The sequence below is a fragment of the Onychomys torridus genome, chromosome 6 (assembly GCF_903995425.1).
Source record: "Onychomys torridus chromosome 6, mOncTor1.1, whole genome shotgun sequence".
NCBI classification, from domain to species: Eukaryota; Metazoa; Chordata; class Mammalia; order Rodentia; family Cricetidae; genus Onychomys; species Onychomys torridus.
In genome coordinates, this window is record NC_050448.1 from 80,237,010 (window position 1) to 80,255,812 (window position 18,803).

Here is an 18,803-nt window from a genome sequence, read left to right on the forward strand (position 1 = left end):
ACCAACAGAACTAGCAAGTCCACATCTATGTATCTCACATCAAGTCTCAACCTGGGTTGCATAGATGCACTTCAGAGGACCCAGGAGCCCTTTTAAATTTTGTTCACAATCCCATTTACGGAATAAGAAATGTTCTTGGGTCGACCTATCTATGTCTTCTAAGAGACTCATTTAGAACTCAAGAAACAAGAAGCTGCCCATTCCGTGAGCAGCAGAAGGCAGCCACAGATGACACTGACCTACTTAACACAGTGAAACGTGGGCAGCCTCCACAGCTTCTTCAGGAAGATGAACAGAAAACATCCAGAACATTCACCTAAATCTGTTTTCACAACTAATGAAACTACCACTGGAAGCAGAGAACATTTAGATTCCTTCCTGCCTAATCCTCAAAGGTCCACCATGATCAAATTCCCATGAGAATGCAGCAATACAGAAATGTAGTGCAATCCTTCTGTAAGGAAGTCCACAGAATAACATTACATTCAAATTTTAACTTTTTATTTTTTTAAGTAAGGAGTGCCATATATGTCACCTTTTAAAAGGTTTCTTTTGGGAACAGTCTACATGAAGTGACATCCTGGGGGTCTTTAGATCCAAGTTCTAAATTCTCTTGCAAGTCTGATGAAATTGAAAAAAAAGAATATTCCTGGACTAAGTCAAAAGAATCTGAAAAATAGTTGTGTCCCAGTAGAAAGCCTCAGAGTCCTCTCAAGTTCCTCCAAAATGCCACCATACCCCACTTGCTCTAGGTGAAGAATGCATTCCAATTATCTGTTGACAGTCAATGGTTTCAGGCACATTCTAACATCACTGGTTACTACGCATCATTTCTTGTAGATAAACTGTATTCATATGGTAGGCAGCCATCCAACTTGGATGTCTCTGAGCATTCCAATAGTATGAGTGGGAAGCAGCAGCATAATATTCCTGCCATGCCCTGTAATATGCTCTCCAGTACTCCTCATAATCCTGGTAGGTATCAGAGAAACTCGCATTTGTCTCCCTGTGACAGTCATACCAACCCTCTTCCTGGGGTTCTGTCTGGACTCGGTAAGAGGAGCGCCGTGGCGGGTTTCTCCGACTCTGCTTAGATCTTTGGTTAGCTCCTTCTTTATGCCTGGCCTTCACCTGGGTTTCAGGAGATTCTTGATACTCCACTTGAGTTGAAGTATCATTTCCATTCAGAACTTGTTCCAAAGAGAGAGGTCCACCCACAGGTGGACATTCAGAGTCTTTCAACTGAGTGTCAGAAGAGCCTTCCAAGAAAGACTTATTGCCTTTGCTCTGGGAAGAAGTCCTTGAGCTGCAAGAATCGCTCTCACTCTCTGAGTCCCCAGACTGGCTACTACTCGCCAGTATCTGTACTCTATCTTCAGGAAGTCTATTTCTCACAAAACCATTCTGAGGATTCACAGTCTGAGCCCCAGGCCCCGTGTAGTGGCGGATAATTTCCACAGGTTTTTCTAACCCCTCTTTAATATAGTGCTCATAATCCTCTACCAGTTCTGCAAAAGTCAAAGTGCACGGCTGATGGACTTTGAAGGAAGAGAGGCAAGGAATCTTAGGGAGTGAGCCAGGTGAAGCTTCTTTGGCCTGCTGCTGGCTGCTACTGGAGGAGTCCTCAACAGTGGTCTGAACAGAACTCTTCACTTGCTCTTCCAATTGTGTGGTACAGCCCAACTCTTCGGGTGGAACAGTCTTTTCTATGTTTCCACACTCTGAGTAGCTTTTCACAGGAAGCTTTTGTTTGCTACTGTGTTTTGATTTGGCTGATACTGTAGATACAGAAGTATTTCTAGGGGAAGGCATTTGGTTACCAGGAATTCTTTGAGTTTGGAAGGCTCTCTCCAGTTTGTGAACTTGCTTTTTGGTGGACTGGGTAGGTATGCTTGGTAAGATGCACGTATGCATGGCAGCTTTAACTTCCACATCCCAATCCAAGCATTCTTCCATCAGGCCAGGAGGAATGGGATCTATATATAAAAGAAAGAATATGAATTAAAATTCTCAGCCCAGGCATGGTAGTGCACACCTTTAATCCTAACATCCTGGGGGCAGAGACAGGTGGATCTCTGTGAGTTAGAGGCCTGCCTGGTCTACATATCACAAATCAGGCCAGTCAGGGCTACACAGTAAGACACTGTCTCAAAAATAAAACTGCAAAGCCTATAGCTTTGGCTCTAATGCAGTAGAATACTTTTCATGTGTCAAATAGTTACTTATCTTCTCTATCAGCTGTTAACACTTTTACTTAGCCTACATATTAACATATGCTTAAATGTCCTAATCTACAAGACATCGATTAGCAACAGCATGTACCTCACAAGCCTGTGGTGAGAATTAAATGAATTAACATATATACAGTAGACATAATAGACACTATGTGCTATTATTTTTAATATGCCTACCATCACTACAACTGTAAGAATGTCAAAACTTTTGATTCAAAAGGAAGCTAGGCATGGTGGCGCACGACTCTGATCCCAGCACTTGAGAGGCAGAGGCAGGCATCTCTGTAAGTTCAAGGCTAATCTGGTCTACAAAGTGAGTATCAGGACAGAAAGAACTACGAAGAGACCCTATCTCAAAACAAACAAACAAACAAACAAACAAACAAACAATAAATAAATAAAACTAGAAGAATGTCAAAAGGAAACAGAAACACACACCTGGTAAAGGGAGAAGGTTGATATTACATTTCTGGGCAATTTTCATCATCGTATTTTCTTCTTCCCCCCTACAGCAGTAGGTCACTGTCAGTCCCAACGTTCCTGAGAGAATGGAGTGACACAGAAACTCATGTCCACAGAAACAACAACAGTCATCTCGTTAAAGCCCTAAACTTCCTTTTCCTTACCAAAGCGGCCAGCTCTGCCAATCCGATGCATATATGTCTCCCAGTCTAACGGCACATCCAGATTCACTACCAGATTCACCTTCTCAGCATCAATCCCACGGGAGGTCTTAAAAGACAATTGTTTGTATTAATTACAGCATGGCCACCAATGTATGCTCTTCTCATATAACCAAAAGTCAGATTTAAAACAGGCAAATATTTAGGATTTGGAGGGAAAAATTCTATTTCTAATAACTAACTAGGACTAAACTATTTCAAAAACAAATCTTAAATATTAAAGGCATTTTAAGAAAGCACTTCCTCCCCCCCCCCCCCCCCGAACTGGAAAGCTAATTTTTAATCTCTGGCACCTGCTAGATACATGAACTAGGATGGCAAGTAGTGATAACACACACCAAGACCCGACAGTCCCTCAGACCTCCCAGGAGCTTTACCAAGTCTGTAGAAATGAGGACTCTGCAATGAAACTGCTTCAGTTTAGCCATAGCGTCAAGGCGCTGATTCTGATTCATGTTACCTAGAGAGACCCAAACAAAGGCATTTTACAACTCCTAAGCAAGTCGGGCATGGTAGCGCACACCTGATGTCTGTCATCCTTGCACTCAAGAGGTTGAGGCAGAAAGAGACAGAGTTCAAGGCCAGCCTAGACTCCATAAGATCCCATCTCAAAAACAGCAACAAAAACTTAAGATACATTTATCAAATCCACAATAAGAAAGAATCATAATTCCCAGTCTTACTGTTTTGAAGAAATACACCAACCAGTTAATTCTATCCTATGCAAATCTGAGTGCTAAAATCTAAAGTTAGTATTTTTCAAAGTACAGTTTAGGTAATCAATTTGAAATTCAAAAACCAATTTTAAATGGTGACATTACGAAGTTTAACAAATAAGAAGCTCTTAGGAAAAAAGTTCTTACCAACTATTTACCAATCTTATTTTAAGACTCTGTGGGCCTGACTGTGTACAGCTGCATGCATTCAGAGGCCAGGAGAGGCCATCAGATCCCCAGGAGCAAAACCACCTAGCTTGTTATGTGGGTGGGTGCTGGGGTCCAAACTCCTATGTACATGATTGCACAAGAAGTGCTTTTAACACTGAGTCCTCTCTATAGCCTACAAAGCTGGTTTTGAAATGTGATCCAGGGTTAAGCTAGCAGCCCATTAGGAAATTAGTCTCCCTAGTATCTCCTACTGAATATGTTCCAGCAAACAAGTTAAGAATTACACTACAGGGCCGGGCGGTGGTAGCACATGCCTTTAATCCCAGCACTGGGGAGGCAGAGCCAGGCGGATCTTTGTGAGTTCGAGGCCAACCTGCAATACAGAGTGAGTTCCAGGAAAGGCTCAAAGCTACACAGAGAAACCCTGTCTCGAGAAAAAAAAATAATAAATAAAAATTACACTACAACATATAAAACTGAAAGGATCTCATTAACCAAAAATTCCTTTACATTTTTTCTGTTAATCCAGCAATTAATAAACTCTGTGGATGAAGTGAGTCACTTTTGCCTTCCATAGACCATTAAAGTCAATTCACCAGCTGGAGGTATAGCTTTAGAGGAGAGTACTTACCTAGCACATGAAAGACCAAGTCTGATGGTAGGGAGCAGAGAAGATAACTCAGCTAGTCTTAGCATGGTTTTCTATGACAGGGTCTTACTATGCCACTCACACTGGCCTTAATCTTAATATAGTCAAATATGGCCTCAAACCCCATGACCTTCACCTTGAGAGCACATGGAATAACATAATCCTGCTTGCTTAAACTTTAGCATTTTAATAATGACTTGATTATATGAAGAAACAAAATATGCCTTAAGACCATGAAGATAAATTTTGTTTTAATGAATTAAGTTCTTTGCAAATATAACTCTGAGATTTTAATTAAAGTATTTAAGAGAATTTAAGTATCTCTGATTTACTGATTTTCTAAATTGTTACTACAGACCAAGTTACTCCTTAAAAATTTTTTAAAAAAAAATCCAGGAGACTGATATCAAATTCCAATGAAAAACAAGCCTAAATTTCCTTTATTCATGAAACAATTCAAAAAGTGATGTTTTTCTCTTGATGTGGAAGGCTTCAAGGCAATACATTAAACAAAAACAAAGAGTTGGACTTGCCTGAAATGCATTCAGTAGGAAAACCTTTAGAAGAAAGGATGTCAGCCAAATGTTGAGCCCTATAAGAAAAAAAAAAAAGAGATTTACAACTTTCAACTATTGCCCCACGCCTATTCTTTTGTTTTTGTTTTTTAAGTTATATTACCTGCTGTGCAAATTAGAAAATACCAAGGCTTGATTAAACGGAATTCTACTGAAAAGTTCCTGTAAGTGCTGAGTCTTTTCCTCAAAAATCTTATGAGCCAAAGGGTAAGAATTGACAACTTGGTAGTACTGCTTCAAACCTACAAAGAAGTCAAAAGTCCCCAGTTAAAACAAACACATCCGATGAATTCCAGTGGCAACTATGATGTGGTCATGGCCAACTAGACAAGGGAAGCTCCACAATGTCATACACTAACTAATACTGTAAAATTTATACATACCTATGAGGCTTGGATCACTGGGATTCAATCTTACAAATGTGGGATCTCTCATATACCTTGTCAAAGCATTAGCCAAAAATTCAGGATAAGTAGCAGATACTGCCAACATCTGTTTACTGGCAGGTAAAGAAGAATAAATCCAACTGTAAATACAAGAAAACATAGACCATGAAAACTATGCAGACAGCAAACACCACCTGGGAAAACTACAGACAGACAGACAGACAGACAGACACTTAGCCACACACTTTCCTAGTCAAGTTGGTTTTCTTACTTTATTTGCTCCTGGAAGCTGCCTTCTTCTAACAGCTTGTCTGCTTCATCAAGAATAAAGAGTCGGACACTGCCCGGATTCAAGTAGTCAAGTTCTATGAGCTGTTTAATTCTACCTATATACCAGACAAACAGCAAAGCCTGAAATACTTATGATATATCAAATCTGTACAAACCTCAGGAATGCTTTACTGTATTTATCCACAGGTGAATTTTATACTGCTGAATTTCCTCACAGTGCACATTCACACACTAATTCACAATCTTAGTCATCTTAAATTCTCATCTTGTCTGAATCCTCCCCCACCCTACACACTTTTCATTCCTGATAAATATGGAAAACAAACATCACTGCTATCAAAAGATATAATAAATGCTAAGACACTGAATTCTAGATTCTGAGTGATTGACAAGCAAATTACCAGCAAGAACAACAAAAATCTCAATCCATGCCTTAGACAAGTTTCCTCAAAGTCACATCACATCTCAGAAGCCTAGCCCATGTGTATTCTCAAAAAACGCTTTAGAAGGAGATGAACAGATTCTGTTGATAATCCAGCCACGTGTCTCATTGGTCTAATGTTCTTCATTTCTAGTGAAAGCCATTATCCCCATCCATTATCAAAGACTCCCATCCAGTGTCCAATTAATTCCTCAAGAACTTCAGATACCAACAGGTATTAATAACTTACCAGGAGATCCAACAGCAATATGACACTTTTTAAGTCTGGTTTTGTCTTGAGATAATGGAGTCCCTCCAATAAAGACATGACATTCTAACCCTTCCATTTTTATTCCAATGGCTGTAATAACAGAATGTATCTGAACAGCGATTTCTCTTGTGGGAGCCAATATCAAAATCTAAAATAAATTGTAAAATATTACTTTAACAAGTCAGAGGAATACATATGAGTGATACATTCATTGCATGCTGCACTACTTTTCATTTTAAGACAAGAGAAAAATATTCCATTTATTTACTCAGTTAATTTATTTTTTCTTTTTCTTTTTCTTTTTGATTTTTTTTTTTAATTTATTTATTTGAGACAGGGTTTCTCTTTGAATCAGTCCTGGCTGTCCTGGAACTCACTCTGTAGACCAGGCTGTCCTTGAACTCAGTCACAGAGACCCACCTGCCTCTGCCTCCTGAGTGCTGGGATTAAAGGCGTGTGCACCACCACTGCCCAGCTTACTCAGTTAATTATTAAGAACCTACCATATGGAAGAAAACATACAAGTTGTAAAGAACTGCTCTCTTGGCACTCTTTGGTTATAATATAAATAAAAAATATATACATGTAATAGTAAGTAATAAAAAGTATGATTAAAAAAATCAAATAGGGAAAAAAGAAAGACCTGACAAGGGAAGTCATTTTAAATGGGGTGATCAGAAAGCACCTCTGAAGTGAAGTGTGTTGGCATATACCTGTGATTCCACCACACTGGAAGAGAGATAATGGAGGACTGCCTCAAATTGAAAACTAGTCTATGTTGCAAGTTTCGGTCCATCTAGAACTATGGGGAGTGTGCCTTCTTCTAACAAACAAAAAGAATTTTAAGAGCTCCATAAGGAAGTAACATTTGAGAAGAGCTAGTTGTGAGACATGCCAGAGGAAAAGAAAAAGTAAATTCAAAGGCCTTAAGATACACACGAGGAACAGCAAAAAGGCGCATGTATGAGATAAACTGTAAGAGGAATCTATCTCAGAGCTAACTCCCAGGGTTAAACGGTCCCAAAGGCCATGAGAGCCACACATAGTAACAAGTGCAATCTAACAACTGGAGAACATACATGTTGTCACTATAAGAAAATACTGCTTGAGCCGGGCAGTGGTGGCACACACCTTTAATCCCAGCACTTGGGAGGCAGAGCCAGGCAGATCTCTGTGACTTGACCGCCAGCCTGGGCTACAGATTGAGTTCTAGGAAAGGTGCAAAGCTATACAGAGAAACCCTGTCTCAAAAAACCAAAACAAACAAACAAACAAAAAATACTGCGTGGAAAAAAAAAAGACTAGGAAATAATAAAAATGTTTTTTTAAAAGTCCATCCCTTAACTATGGGTACACATCACTCAGGGGGTTCTTTGTTACTTTGATCTCCTTTTTTCTGAAATTCCCCAACTTAAAAAAATTATGTAGTGTTATTTTGATACACACACACACACACACACACACACACACACACACACACACTTTCAATAATATCAAAAACCTTAACTAAAATATGAATTTTACTTAGGTGTAGGATTTGGTATGCTGCTAAGTATCACAAGCCAAAACTCTCAAACACAATCTAATTTACAAATAGACTAGCCACTGTCCTTAAGAAGTATTTCAATACCTCCCAGAATTTGGTGGATATAGAACTCAAAAAGGTTCCAAGACAACAAATACAAGGGCACACCTTTAATCCCAGCACTTGGGAGGCAGAGGCAAAAGGATCTCTGTGAATTCCAGAGCAAGTTTCAGGACAGCCAAGGCTACACAGGGAAACCCTCTTGAAAAAACAAAACAAACAAAAAACCCAACCACACAAAGTTCTGCCATAGCATATTATATAAACCAAAACTTCTACCTTCTATGTCTAACCCCGATCTAGTAAGTAAAGTTTTTAATTGCATAATGATCTTACAAGTTTTTAATTGTATAATGATTTTTTTTTAAGATTTATTTATTATGTATACAGATGAGGGCATCAGATCTCATTACAGATGGTTTGTGAGCCACCATGTGGGTGCTGGGAATTGAACTCATGACCTCTGGAAGAGCAGTCGGTGTTCCCAACCTCTGAGCCATCTCTCCAGACCCTTGCATAATGATTATAACTGACACATATTCAAGATGTAATTATAGAAAATTCCGAATTTAAAAAACTGATACTCACTTCTCTCATTTTCACACGGTTTGGCTCCCATTCATCAAACTCACCATCTGTGAGGAGTTAGCTTTTCCCAAGTCTAGCTAGTGTCCACGTGCTACACACCCGCCTCTGGACCCTGAGTTAGACTCACCTGGGTACTACAGTTTTCAAGAATAAGAGAGTCCAGAGCAATGGTGGAGAATACACAAGTTTTCCCAGTGCCAGACTTAGCTTGAACAATCAAATCTGAGGAAGAAAAAAAAAATATTATCTATCAGTAGCCAGATTCACTGAAGCAACTAGACACTATATGGGATCAGGGAACGACCAGGTTCTCTCCTAAGACCACCTAGTTGTCACCTGTATTTTCTAGTTGATTCTCAAACGCTCACGAGGCGCGCCTGGTCCCTCAACCAACCACTGAGCCTTTTCTCCAGCCCCTTAGTCCCAGAATCTCTACCGCTCATCTTCTCCAACGTGGACTCTGTGCTGCAAAGTCAATGGCGCGCCTAGAGCCTTGCCGAGCCCCGCGATGGCGCCCCCTGCCCCGGCTGACCCCGGTCCTCACCCAGCCCGCAGCGCCCCAGCGGGATGGCCTTGAGCTGCACGGGAGACGGCCTCTCGAAGCCGGCCGCCCGCAGCCCCTCCAGCACCGGCCGCGACAGTAGCAGCGACTCGAAATCCGCGGGCTCCGCCAGCACCACGTCCCCTGTACGCGTCCGCGGCCCGCCGATGTCGTGAGCCGTCCGCAGGCTCCACGGGGAGCTGGGAGCCGGCTCCGCAGCCGGGAGCGGCACAGCCACACGCTCGGCCGCCATAGCCGACTCCGCGGTTGCCAAGGCCGCCGGGGCTTCAAAAGCCGCCGCCATGGTAGCCGCGCCTCCAGATCTCGCGATATTTAGAGTTGAGGCGGGGCTCCTGGGAGCGAGAAGAGGAAAAACTTTATTGTCAGTTTCCGCCGAGAAGACACGAACACACCTGGCCTGGAAGTGGAGGGGAGGGACGGAAGTCGGAGGCTGACACGCTGTAGGAGGAAAAAAAAAAAAAAAAAAAATGTAGCCTGAGGAAGAGGCGGGAAGAGCGAAGGAAGATGAAGGAAGATGAGGCTACCAGTGTTGCCGCCTGCGGCCTGCAGAGGGCGTCGCGTGCCCGCGGTGGGCGCCGCCCGCCTCCCGCGGCTCTGACGGACGGGCTGCGCGGCGCTGGCTGCTCCCGAATCCGGCGCTCCGGGCGCGCTTTGTGACGCAGCCCGCGCGTCAGTCGCCGCCGCCGCTGGGGTCAGCCGCCCGGCTCTAGCCGAAGTCTTCACTGTCCCTCCCAGTGCCCGCAGACAGCGCCCCGGAACACAGCGAGACGGGGTTTACCACGCCAGGACAGCCCTGTCACGTCGGTGGCCCAGCCCCTTAGCACCGTGCGGAGCGCGTGACCGGAGCCTCATAGTCTTTCGAAGTGGAAGCCTAACGGGACTGACTGCCAAGTCCCAGGCTCTGCTTGAGTGCTCTCTTGAAAGTCTAGGCTAATAGACGTCCCGGGTTCAACGCATCTTTTGTGTGCCCTTCCTTCCGATCTCGAGTGGGCACTTCCCCTTCCTCTAGACCCGCTCACAGGTCACCTTGTTTAAGAGGTCTGTCTTGAAATCTTCAGTCACCCGCATCCTGTCTGCTCCCGGGCCTTTCTGATTATTCCCGTTGTTTGATTTTTGGTTTGATTAGCTTAGTTGGTTGGCTTTTTTTTTTTTTTTTTTTTTTTTTAAGACAAAGTCTCCCTATGCAGCTCAGGCTGGCCTCAAATTGGAAATCCTGCCTCAACTTGACAAATACTGAGATGACAGGTGTGTGCCACACCGCACCTGGTCACTCACTCTTCATGATACAACTACCTAAAATATTTATTGTCTCCCTTACTTCCCCTGAAGACAGGAACCTATTCTGACTTGTTCCGTTTTGCCCCTCATAGGAAAAACAAAATCTGACACATTAAACAATAATACTGTTTTCCTCTCTCAAAATGCTCACATAGACCTGCATAGAGTTTTGTCTCCTAGCCGATTCTAAATAGCAAGTTGACAAGACCTATCACAAACCTACTTTGTTCTTAAGTATAATTCTGGTCTTGTTTCCCATACATGCACTGATGTCCCTACATCCCAGTTGTGCTGAAATATCTAGCTAGGAAATTCACTAGAACAGGGAACTGAAGATGGATGCTGTTTGCTTCCTAATTTACAAAACATTAAGCAAGCACCCACTATCCATATGAAGGAAGGAGAACTTATACTAAAGTTCACAACTGATAAGGAGCTAATATGGCACTAAAGATCACAGGCTTCCTCTTAGTTGCCCACGTCTTTCATCCACCTAACCCACAAATTACAAATCTGAGAATTATTTTTGGCTTTGCTACACCCTCTTTCTAAGAATTTACTGGCCGATAATGTCTCCAAATATCTCTTCTACTCCTTTTCGATATATATTTACTCTTGGTCTTTGGTCATTCTAACTATTGTACCCTTCCCTATTAGCCTCCCTGTCCAGAATTTTCTCTGTCCAGACCATGCACCCCAGAGGCACTGAAATGACTTCCTTTGTCTGCTTTTCTTTTTCCTAAGGGTTGAAGCAGCAACTTTGGCATACTAAGCAAACACTTTACTATTTAGGCACATTCCCATCAAAGAGTGACTCATTCCTCACTTCTTCCTTCCTCTCTTAGTTTCTTTTCCTGTTGCTGTGACAAAGTACTTTGAGAAAAGCAACTTAAGGGAAAAGGGTTTTTGTTTTGTTTTTCTGGACCACGGTTCAAGGTACAGTCCATGACGGTGGGAAACAGGAGGCAGTCGGAGCTTGAAGCAGCTGGTCGCATTACATCCCTTCAAGAAGCGGACAGAGAGCAATGAAGGCCTGCTAGCGAGAAGCTGCTTTCTCCACTTTATACACGCCAGAACCCCTGCCAGAGAATGACCCCACCCACATTAAGATGGGGCTTCCTAAATCAACTAACCTAATGGCTCATCACCCACAGGCTGCTCAAAGGCCCATCTCCAGGTAATTCTAGATCATGTCAAGTTGGCAGCTAATACCATTACAGTTCCTTTCTTTTTTCAAGATATTTGCTCACTCGTGTCCACACCATCATTAGAAACAACTTGTTTTAAAGTAGATGAAATGATAAATAAAGTGTGCAATTTACAGTGGGATAGTAAGCAGCCTTATACGGGAGAAAACTTTGATAAATACTACAAAATGGATGAACCTTGAGGACCTAACTCCAAGTGAAGTAAGCCAATTAGAGAAGGACAACTACTGTATGCTTCCATTTGTGTGAGCCCGCTAAGTGAATCAGAGTCATAGATGTAGAAAATATAGTTGTTGTTAGCAAGAGTAGGGAGATGAGCAAAAGAGGGTTGTTACTTAACAGATTTAGAGTTGGAGATTGCAAGACAATAAATAAAGTGTGGGAGATCCTGTTTCACATCAATGTAACTTTACTTAGTATTTGAAATGTACACATAAAAATTACCAGGCCGGGCGGTGGTAGCACACGCCTTTAATCCTAGCACTTAGAAGGCAGAGCCAGGCAGATCTCTGTGAGTTCGAGGCCAGCCTGGGCTACCAAGTGAGTTCCAGGAAAGGTGCAAAGCTACACAGAGAAACCCTGTCTCGAAAAACAAACAAACAAAAAAAAAAAATCACTAAGGTGCTAAACTTGGTAAGTGTATTGACCACAATATTTTAAAATCTTAGCTTTCAAAAAGTTTCTATCATTATGGAAGATGGCTCCTCAGGTAAAGGTGCTTGCTTCCAAGCCTGACTACTTGAGTTCCATCCAGGGACCCACGTGGCGGAAGGAGAGAACTGACCTCCAAGTTATCCTCTGACCTCCATATGCATGCTGCCATATGCACACACCCACACACATGCACATGCATGCTTACTTTTTTTACAGTATATCCAGTATTCTGATTTTTAATGTGTAATGAAAAATACCCAAAATTATGCATACTATATTAATAAAGGAATTTACCCTTAAGAAGTGGGAAGAGAGGATTCAAGTATTCACTTTGTCTATTTTGATATTATTATGCATTTTCAGAAGAAAAGACATTTTGAATGAGTTTTTAAAACCATCAAAACAAGATGAACTGCCAGGCGGTGGTGGTGCACGCCTGTAATCCCAGCACTCGGGAGGCAGAGGCAGGTGGATCTCTGTGAGTTCGAGACCAGCCTGGTCTACAGAGCTTGTCCAGGACAGGCTCCAAAGCTGTAGAGAAACCCTGTCTCAAAAAACAAAAAACAAAAAAACAAGATGAACTGAATTGATAGTGAACCAGTTATATAAGAGCAGCTAGACAAGGCAGCTGGTGTGTCCAGTCTGGCACTTGAGAAGCTGAGGCTGGAGAATCAGCACAAGTTTGAGGCCAGCCTAGGGTACATAGTGAGTTCTAGTCCAACCTGGGCTACAGAGTAAATACACACCTGGAAAGAATCATTGATCACATCTTTAAAAGGATCACTGATTTTGTCTTCGGGTACTCTATCTGTGCCCTGTGCCTCAGGATTGTAATCCCAAAAACAGAAACGGAAATGGGCCCCTATAAACGTGAGCCTCGAAGTTCTTCTGGTGGGATGCTCTGTAGATGAACAGAGGAGCAAAGCAAACAGAACGGAGATGACAGTGCTGTTGATCTTAATGATGATGGAGGACAATCTCACTGATAGCAGTGAGTGAGATGAATGTGGTAATGGTGGCCGTGGGGATAGCTCACATTTATTAAGCTCTGTTTTTGGAAGGAAATTACAACCATGTGAGATGGATGCTACCATCTCCATTCTATAGTTAAAGAAGGTAAGGCACTTGACCAGCTGCAATGCCTATTTACCACAATAGTATTATGGCAAAATATCCATAGAGGCACAATAGTGGCACCCACATCTTGGTGGCAACTAACAGCTGTCTAACTGGACTGAAGGTCCACTCAACAGCAGCAAAATTACACCTGGTATAGAAACCTAGTCCAACTTCCTGGGACTAATGAGTTCATGGTTCATAAAAGAGAATATACTACTACCACTTTGCTAGACCATCATAATTCCTAATTACATTTTAAATCTTAGTCTTAAACTCACAGGTAAAGTGTAGCTAACACCCCTCATCAAAGAAGCTTCTCTTAGCCAGACAGTGGTGGCACATGCCTTTAATCCCAGCACTCGGGAGGCAAAGGCAAGTGGATCTCTAAGTTCAAGGTCAGTCTCGTCTACAGAGTGAGTTGGAGGACAGCCAGAGCTACATTAAAAAAAAAAAAAAAAAAAAAAAAAAAAAAAAAAAAAAACCTGTCTCAAAAAACCAAAAGATGAGGAGGAGAAGGAGGAAGAGGAGGAGGAGGAAGAGGAGGAGGAAAGGAAGAAGCTTCTCTTTGCAGCAAATGGAGCCCGTGGTGGAAAATACAACTGGACACAATGTGGAGACCAGTGGATCAGCCCAGCCCCAGTGGAAACCTCTACAGCACAGCTCCCGCAGCTCTGGCTCAGGGAGTATCTCAGAAGAGGAAGCAAAAAAATTATAAGAACCCAGCATGTCTGGGAGTCTGTGCGAAACAGTTTCCCCTAGAAATGGCTATATAAACATGATCAGAACAATGATAGTATCAATAGACATGCTAACACAGAATTGGGGATACCTCATGGGTCCCATCCCTAGAAAAAGAACTGCTGAGAGAGGATTAGCCTCCTCCAGGGATGAGCCCTGTGTCAGGTATCCAATACCAAATGGTCAGCCCTGAAGCCACACCCACAAACAACAAAAGCAGACTCCACAAGTTGTGTTTATATATTTGTGCATACATATACATTCGTGTGTGTGTGTGTGTGTGTGTGTGTGTGTGTGTGTGTGTGTAACAATAATATAAAGAGGCTATCAATTTGAGAGTGGGAGGTGTAGAGGAGTTTGAGGGAAGGGACTTAGGAAGGGCTAGAGGGTAGAAAGGGAAAGGGGACATAATTCTATTTCAGTTAAAACTATTTTGCAAAAAGGAAGGTGGAAAACCAAGATGACATCATTCCAAGTCCACATGGCTCTGGTCTCAGGCCTGAGCATGAGGAAGATACCCAGGACCCTCTTTCCTGAAGGATCTTCCTAAGATTTATGGGAGCCCTGAAATTGCCTCCTCAGCTACGGAAAGGAAGTGACTAGGCAGAACAGAACAGAGTCTCAGGCAAGGATGACTTCGAGCAGAAGGAATGGACTGCATAGGCCTGTGCCCAGCAACGGTTCACAGACAACAAGGGTCTGGGAGAAGTCCTCAGCAGCCAGGCAGGAATCAGTTCTTTTCCTCCATCATGTGGGTCCTGGAAACTGAATTTAGATCATCAGGCTTGGCAGCAAACACATTTACCCACTGAGCCATCTTGCTGGGTCCATTGGAAGTATATTTATTTTTCTAAACAATGTGTGCCTTTCTAACTGCAGGTTACAAAAATGTCTATTATTACAGAAGGGGGAGGGGATTACATATGAGGCAATTAAAAGTCTTCCACACCTTCCCAGAGTTGGCAAAATCTTAGAAAACTCTGGAGAATAAATAGAAGGTGTGGCTCTTATCACAGAAGGAGAAACCAGAGGCCTTAAGATGCAGAAGACCACAGCACATTTCTTTTAATTTTTATATTTTTGTGTATGAATGTTTTGCTTGCATGAGTGTCTGTAAATCCTTCCTGTTCCTGGTGCCCAAGGAAGCCAGAAAAGGGTGTTAGATCCCCTGGAACTGGAGTCACAGACAGTTGTGAGCTGCCACATGGGTTCTGGGAATCGAATCTGGGTCCTCAATAAGAGCAGTCTTTTTTTGTTTTTATCACTGAGACACCTCTCCAGATCTCATAGCGCATTCTGGGATGTCTTAGGATGAAAATAGAGGGAGAGTATTAGTTGCTTTTCTCATCGTTGTGAGTGACACCTGACAGAAGCAACTTCGGTGGGGAGGGATTTATCTGCTTTATAAACGCAGAGGGTGCCATCCATCATGGCCTGGAAGGCAGGGCAGCTGGAGTAGTTGGAACACTTCAGTCTGTGGCTTCTGGAGCTTCTGCTGCACTATTTGTTCAGCACTTGGCAAATCAGAAAGCGGCCAGTAGGACCAGAAGGAAGACTGAGCTGTAATCCTCAAGGCCCACTCTCGGTGGCCTACATCCCTTATCCAGGCCTCATGTCCTCCGTGTCCCCGAAGCTGCACTACGAGCTGGGGACCGGGTGTTCAACTGGGGACATTTCCCACTCAAACTCTAACAGAGTGAGCTTTGAGACGGTTAGAGAGGTAAGCTGATGGCCAGGCTTTATTACCCACAGAGACTTTCGAGTGCAATGGAAAGCAGCTATTGTCCTCTGGTAACTCCTCAGAAGATAAAAGAGCCTGCTCAGGTCCCAGATCTGCCTAAGCAGCAAAGCCCAGACTCCTACTTCTGCCTGTCCTAAAAGAGCTGGCAGCCCAGCTGGGGAAAAATGATCAAGTATGAAATATGCAAGTAGCACAAGCTGGTATAAAATCATATGCGAAACTGACATTTTTTTTTTTTTTCAGGTCCTTCGTTGCTCAAAGTGTGGCTGTCATGTGGGAGTGAGAAGTTCTGAGAAAATGAGAAAAACAGCTTTGAGGATTCACAGAGCAAGGGCTTTCTCTCTTCTCTGTCCTTCTCATCCCTACGCCAAGTCAAAGTGCTTTAGAGGATGCATCGAAGTCTGAGGAAAACTACAAGCTGCATGTCTTCATTCCCTGAGCCCAGCACTTAGGTGGAGGTGTCTCCGGGAGCTGACACTGGCGTCCCTGGGAGAGGTGGGGCTGAAAGTCTCTACTTCTCCTGTGGGATGCAGCTTCTCCTCCAACCCCAACTCCTCAGGCAGTGGGGGTGGTAGGGGAGCTTAGCACGCAGACGAGTCTCAGGAGGCTATTCTGGGTAGTGGAACAGTCTGTGTAGGGGTGTGGAAGCATGAGGAACTTTAATAGCTTCAAGAAGGTAAGTCCTTCGGTGTGAACGGAGGCTGGGATGGCAGCAGTTTCGGGAAATGAGGCTGGAGGGGATGTATTGGCTCCATGTTATGGAACGCCTCGTTTGTCACCGCAAGGAATATAAAATGAGCTTGCCATGCTCTTCCAAAGAGGGTCCTGTTATGTAACAGCGAAGAGAAACACAGTTGGAAATGGAAATGGGGCTTGATTCACCGGAAACTGGAGGAGGTAGACCTTAATTTGCAAACCCAAGTGCATCACTAAGCTTCATATCTGCCGAGGCACCTGGCTTGCATACCTGCCGGCCCCTGGGCCTTGCTTTCTAAGCTCCAGCACTGCCTGTGGACCACTTACTCTGAACCTCAAAGCAGAGTTTCCCCAGACTTCTCCAGTTTCCCTGTCCTATTCTCCAGTTCACATGCAGTAAAGGAACATAACCTTGCCTCACATTTGTCAAAAAAAAAAAAAATCATATGCAGAAAGAATGTGTTGTTGCATGACGCTGTTCAATCCTGGATGTCATTTCCTAACATAGAGAATAAGCTTTTTACAAATGTCCCATGGCCACACCAATGGTATCTCCAGTTTTTCCTCAGAATGGAATTGGGCATGGGGAATATGTACAAAGGTCTAAGGCCCTCCAGTTTGAACAGCCACATCTGGGTAAGGGAATTTGCATGGCTGGCTTTGGGAGTTGAGCCCTAGGCAGTCCTCCCACATACACTCTGACCAGATTCCCCTCTGCTCAAGGCCTGAGTTGATTGATTGCCCCCATTTAACACCACTGCCCCAGTCTTTAGGGAGGAAGGCGGCATGTTTGCTCTTCTTCTGAGAAAGGGGCCCAATTCATTCTTGTCCAAGCAGCATAATAAATAACCTGTCCCTTTTGGCAGGGAGTTTATTAGAGACTGACGGGACATTTAACAATAACTGGGGGCCTGTGATTTATTAGGTAGGGAGATTTGTGGTGTCTCTACAGCCTGGGATGTGGAATTTAATTGATAAAGAGGCTGTCAGCCTCTATGCGCTGTGCTCAATAGAATATGCATTGGAAGGGATTCTCTTTGGAGCTGTCAGGAAGGGTTTCTGCTGATCATATTCGTCTTCTATACACAGCGAGGTCTGCTAGATATCTGAGTGAGAGATAAATGACTCGGGAGGACCCTGGAAGGGACCTAGAGTCCCGTGCACCTGTCAGTTGCTGGGCCAATGGAAGAATGTGACACAAATGAGGAAAAGGAAAAGGGATTTCTCCATCCTCGGTGACGGGTCCTCTCAGGAGCCCTTCGTTTTTCCTGTGAGCTGCTCCAGAGAGCAGAGAGGTGCTTAGCACCTACAGCCTAGAAAGAGAGAGAGAGATGAAAGGGTTACAAGCCATGAAAGATGCATTTTGGAATTCTAAACTCTCTGGACCAGAGACAGCTTTCTCTCCTACTTTGCCTTACCCTCCAGCCACTACCACCATCGCCAGCACACACACACACTGTCGTGACCACTACTACCACAACAGTTACTTCACACTCAAGTATTTCCGGAAGTCTGGGTTCAGGTAGCAACTCCAGTCACTCCTGCTTTCTTGTCAAGAACAGAGCCATGGAAACCAAGATGGATGGAGCCTCACCTTGCTTCTGTGATTATCTCCCACCACCAGATATCCCAGAAGCCAAGATGACAGCCTGGACACAAACGCTTGTGGTGGTGTGGGGTGGAGTAGAGCACCCAGCCCCCATCCACCCTTCCACCTCCAGCTGCCCCCTGTAAGGGAGATGTTTCCATCAGAGAACACAGAGCGCTAGCCTTAGGCAGCCCTGAGCCTTTGCAAGGCAGCTCCACTCACATTTGGTTCTCTCCCCACCCTCTGGGTTTTTGCTCAGCCTTAAACAAGGCCATGTAAGGCGCGGAGAGGGGCTTTCCAGGGCCAGAGCCTGTTTGCCTCCTCTGATCCTCGTGCATCTATTCTTAGGTCCCAGGAGATTGGTCTGCCCCCTTGCTCTCTCCAGGGAGCGGGGGGCACAACAGCCAGAAAGGAAATAATTGTCACTGTCTAATCTGAGCCTCAGTGGTGACACTGAGGGACCTCTGAGCGGGATGGATACAGCAACTGGTTTGATCAAATCAACCCTCTCCTGCAGCCTTGTTAAATTAAACTGACAGCCCAGAGAAGAGGAGGGAGGCAGCAGGATCATCGCCTCTGGCAGGGCGGGGCTGGGCAGGCGCTGGTAAGAAGATCAGACAGAGGCAGAGCATCAGCCTGCCCTTTCCCT

General features: G+C 43.9%; 1 protein-coding gene across 2 annotated transcripts; it reads right to left on the bottom strand.

The window, feature by feature from the left end:
- Positions 1-479: 479 nt before the first annotated feature.
- Positions 480-9,811, bottom strand: Ddx20 (DEAD-box helicase 20). Of its 2 annotated transcripts, none has more exons than XM_036191258.1 (12): positions 9,657-9,811; positions 9,115-9,464; positions 8,698-8,792; positions 6,377-6,545; positions 5,686-5,800; positions 5,412-5,554; positions 5,132-5,270; positions 4,987-5,045; positions 3,295-3,377; positions 2,861-2,966; positions 2,673-2,774; positions 480-1,976 (listed from the first exon to the last, which is right to left on the bottom strand). In XM_036191258.1, exons 2-12 carry the CDS (start codon positions 9,413-9,415, stop codon positions 811-813), a joined length of 2,478 nt encoding a protein of 825 aa, XP_036047151.1. In that variant the 5' UTR covers positions 9,416-9,464; positions 9,657-9,811; the 3' UTR covers positions 480-810. The 2 variants fall into 2 exon arrangements, with proteins under 2 accessions (XP_036047151.1, XP_036047150.1); XM_036191257.1 differs by having other exon boundaries at positions 9,115-9,570.
- Positions 9,812-18,803: the final 8,992 nt, after the last annotated feature.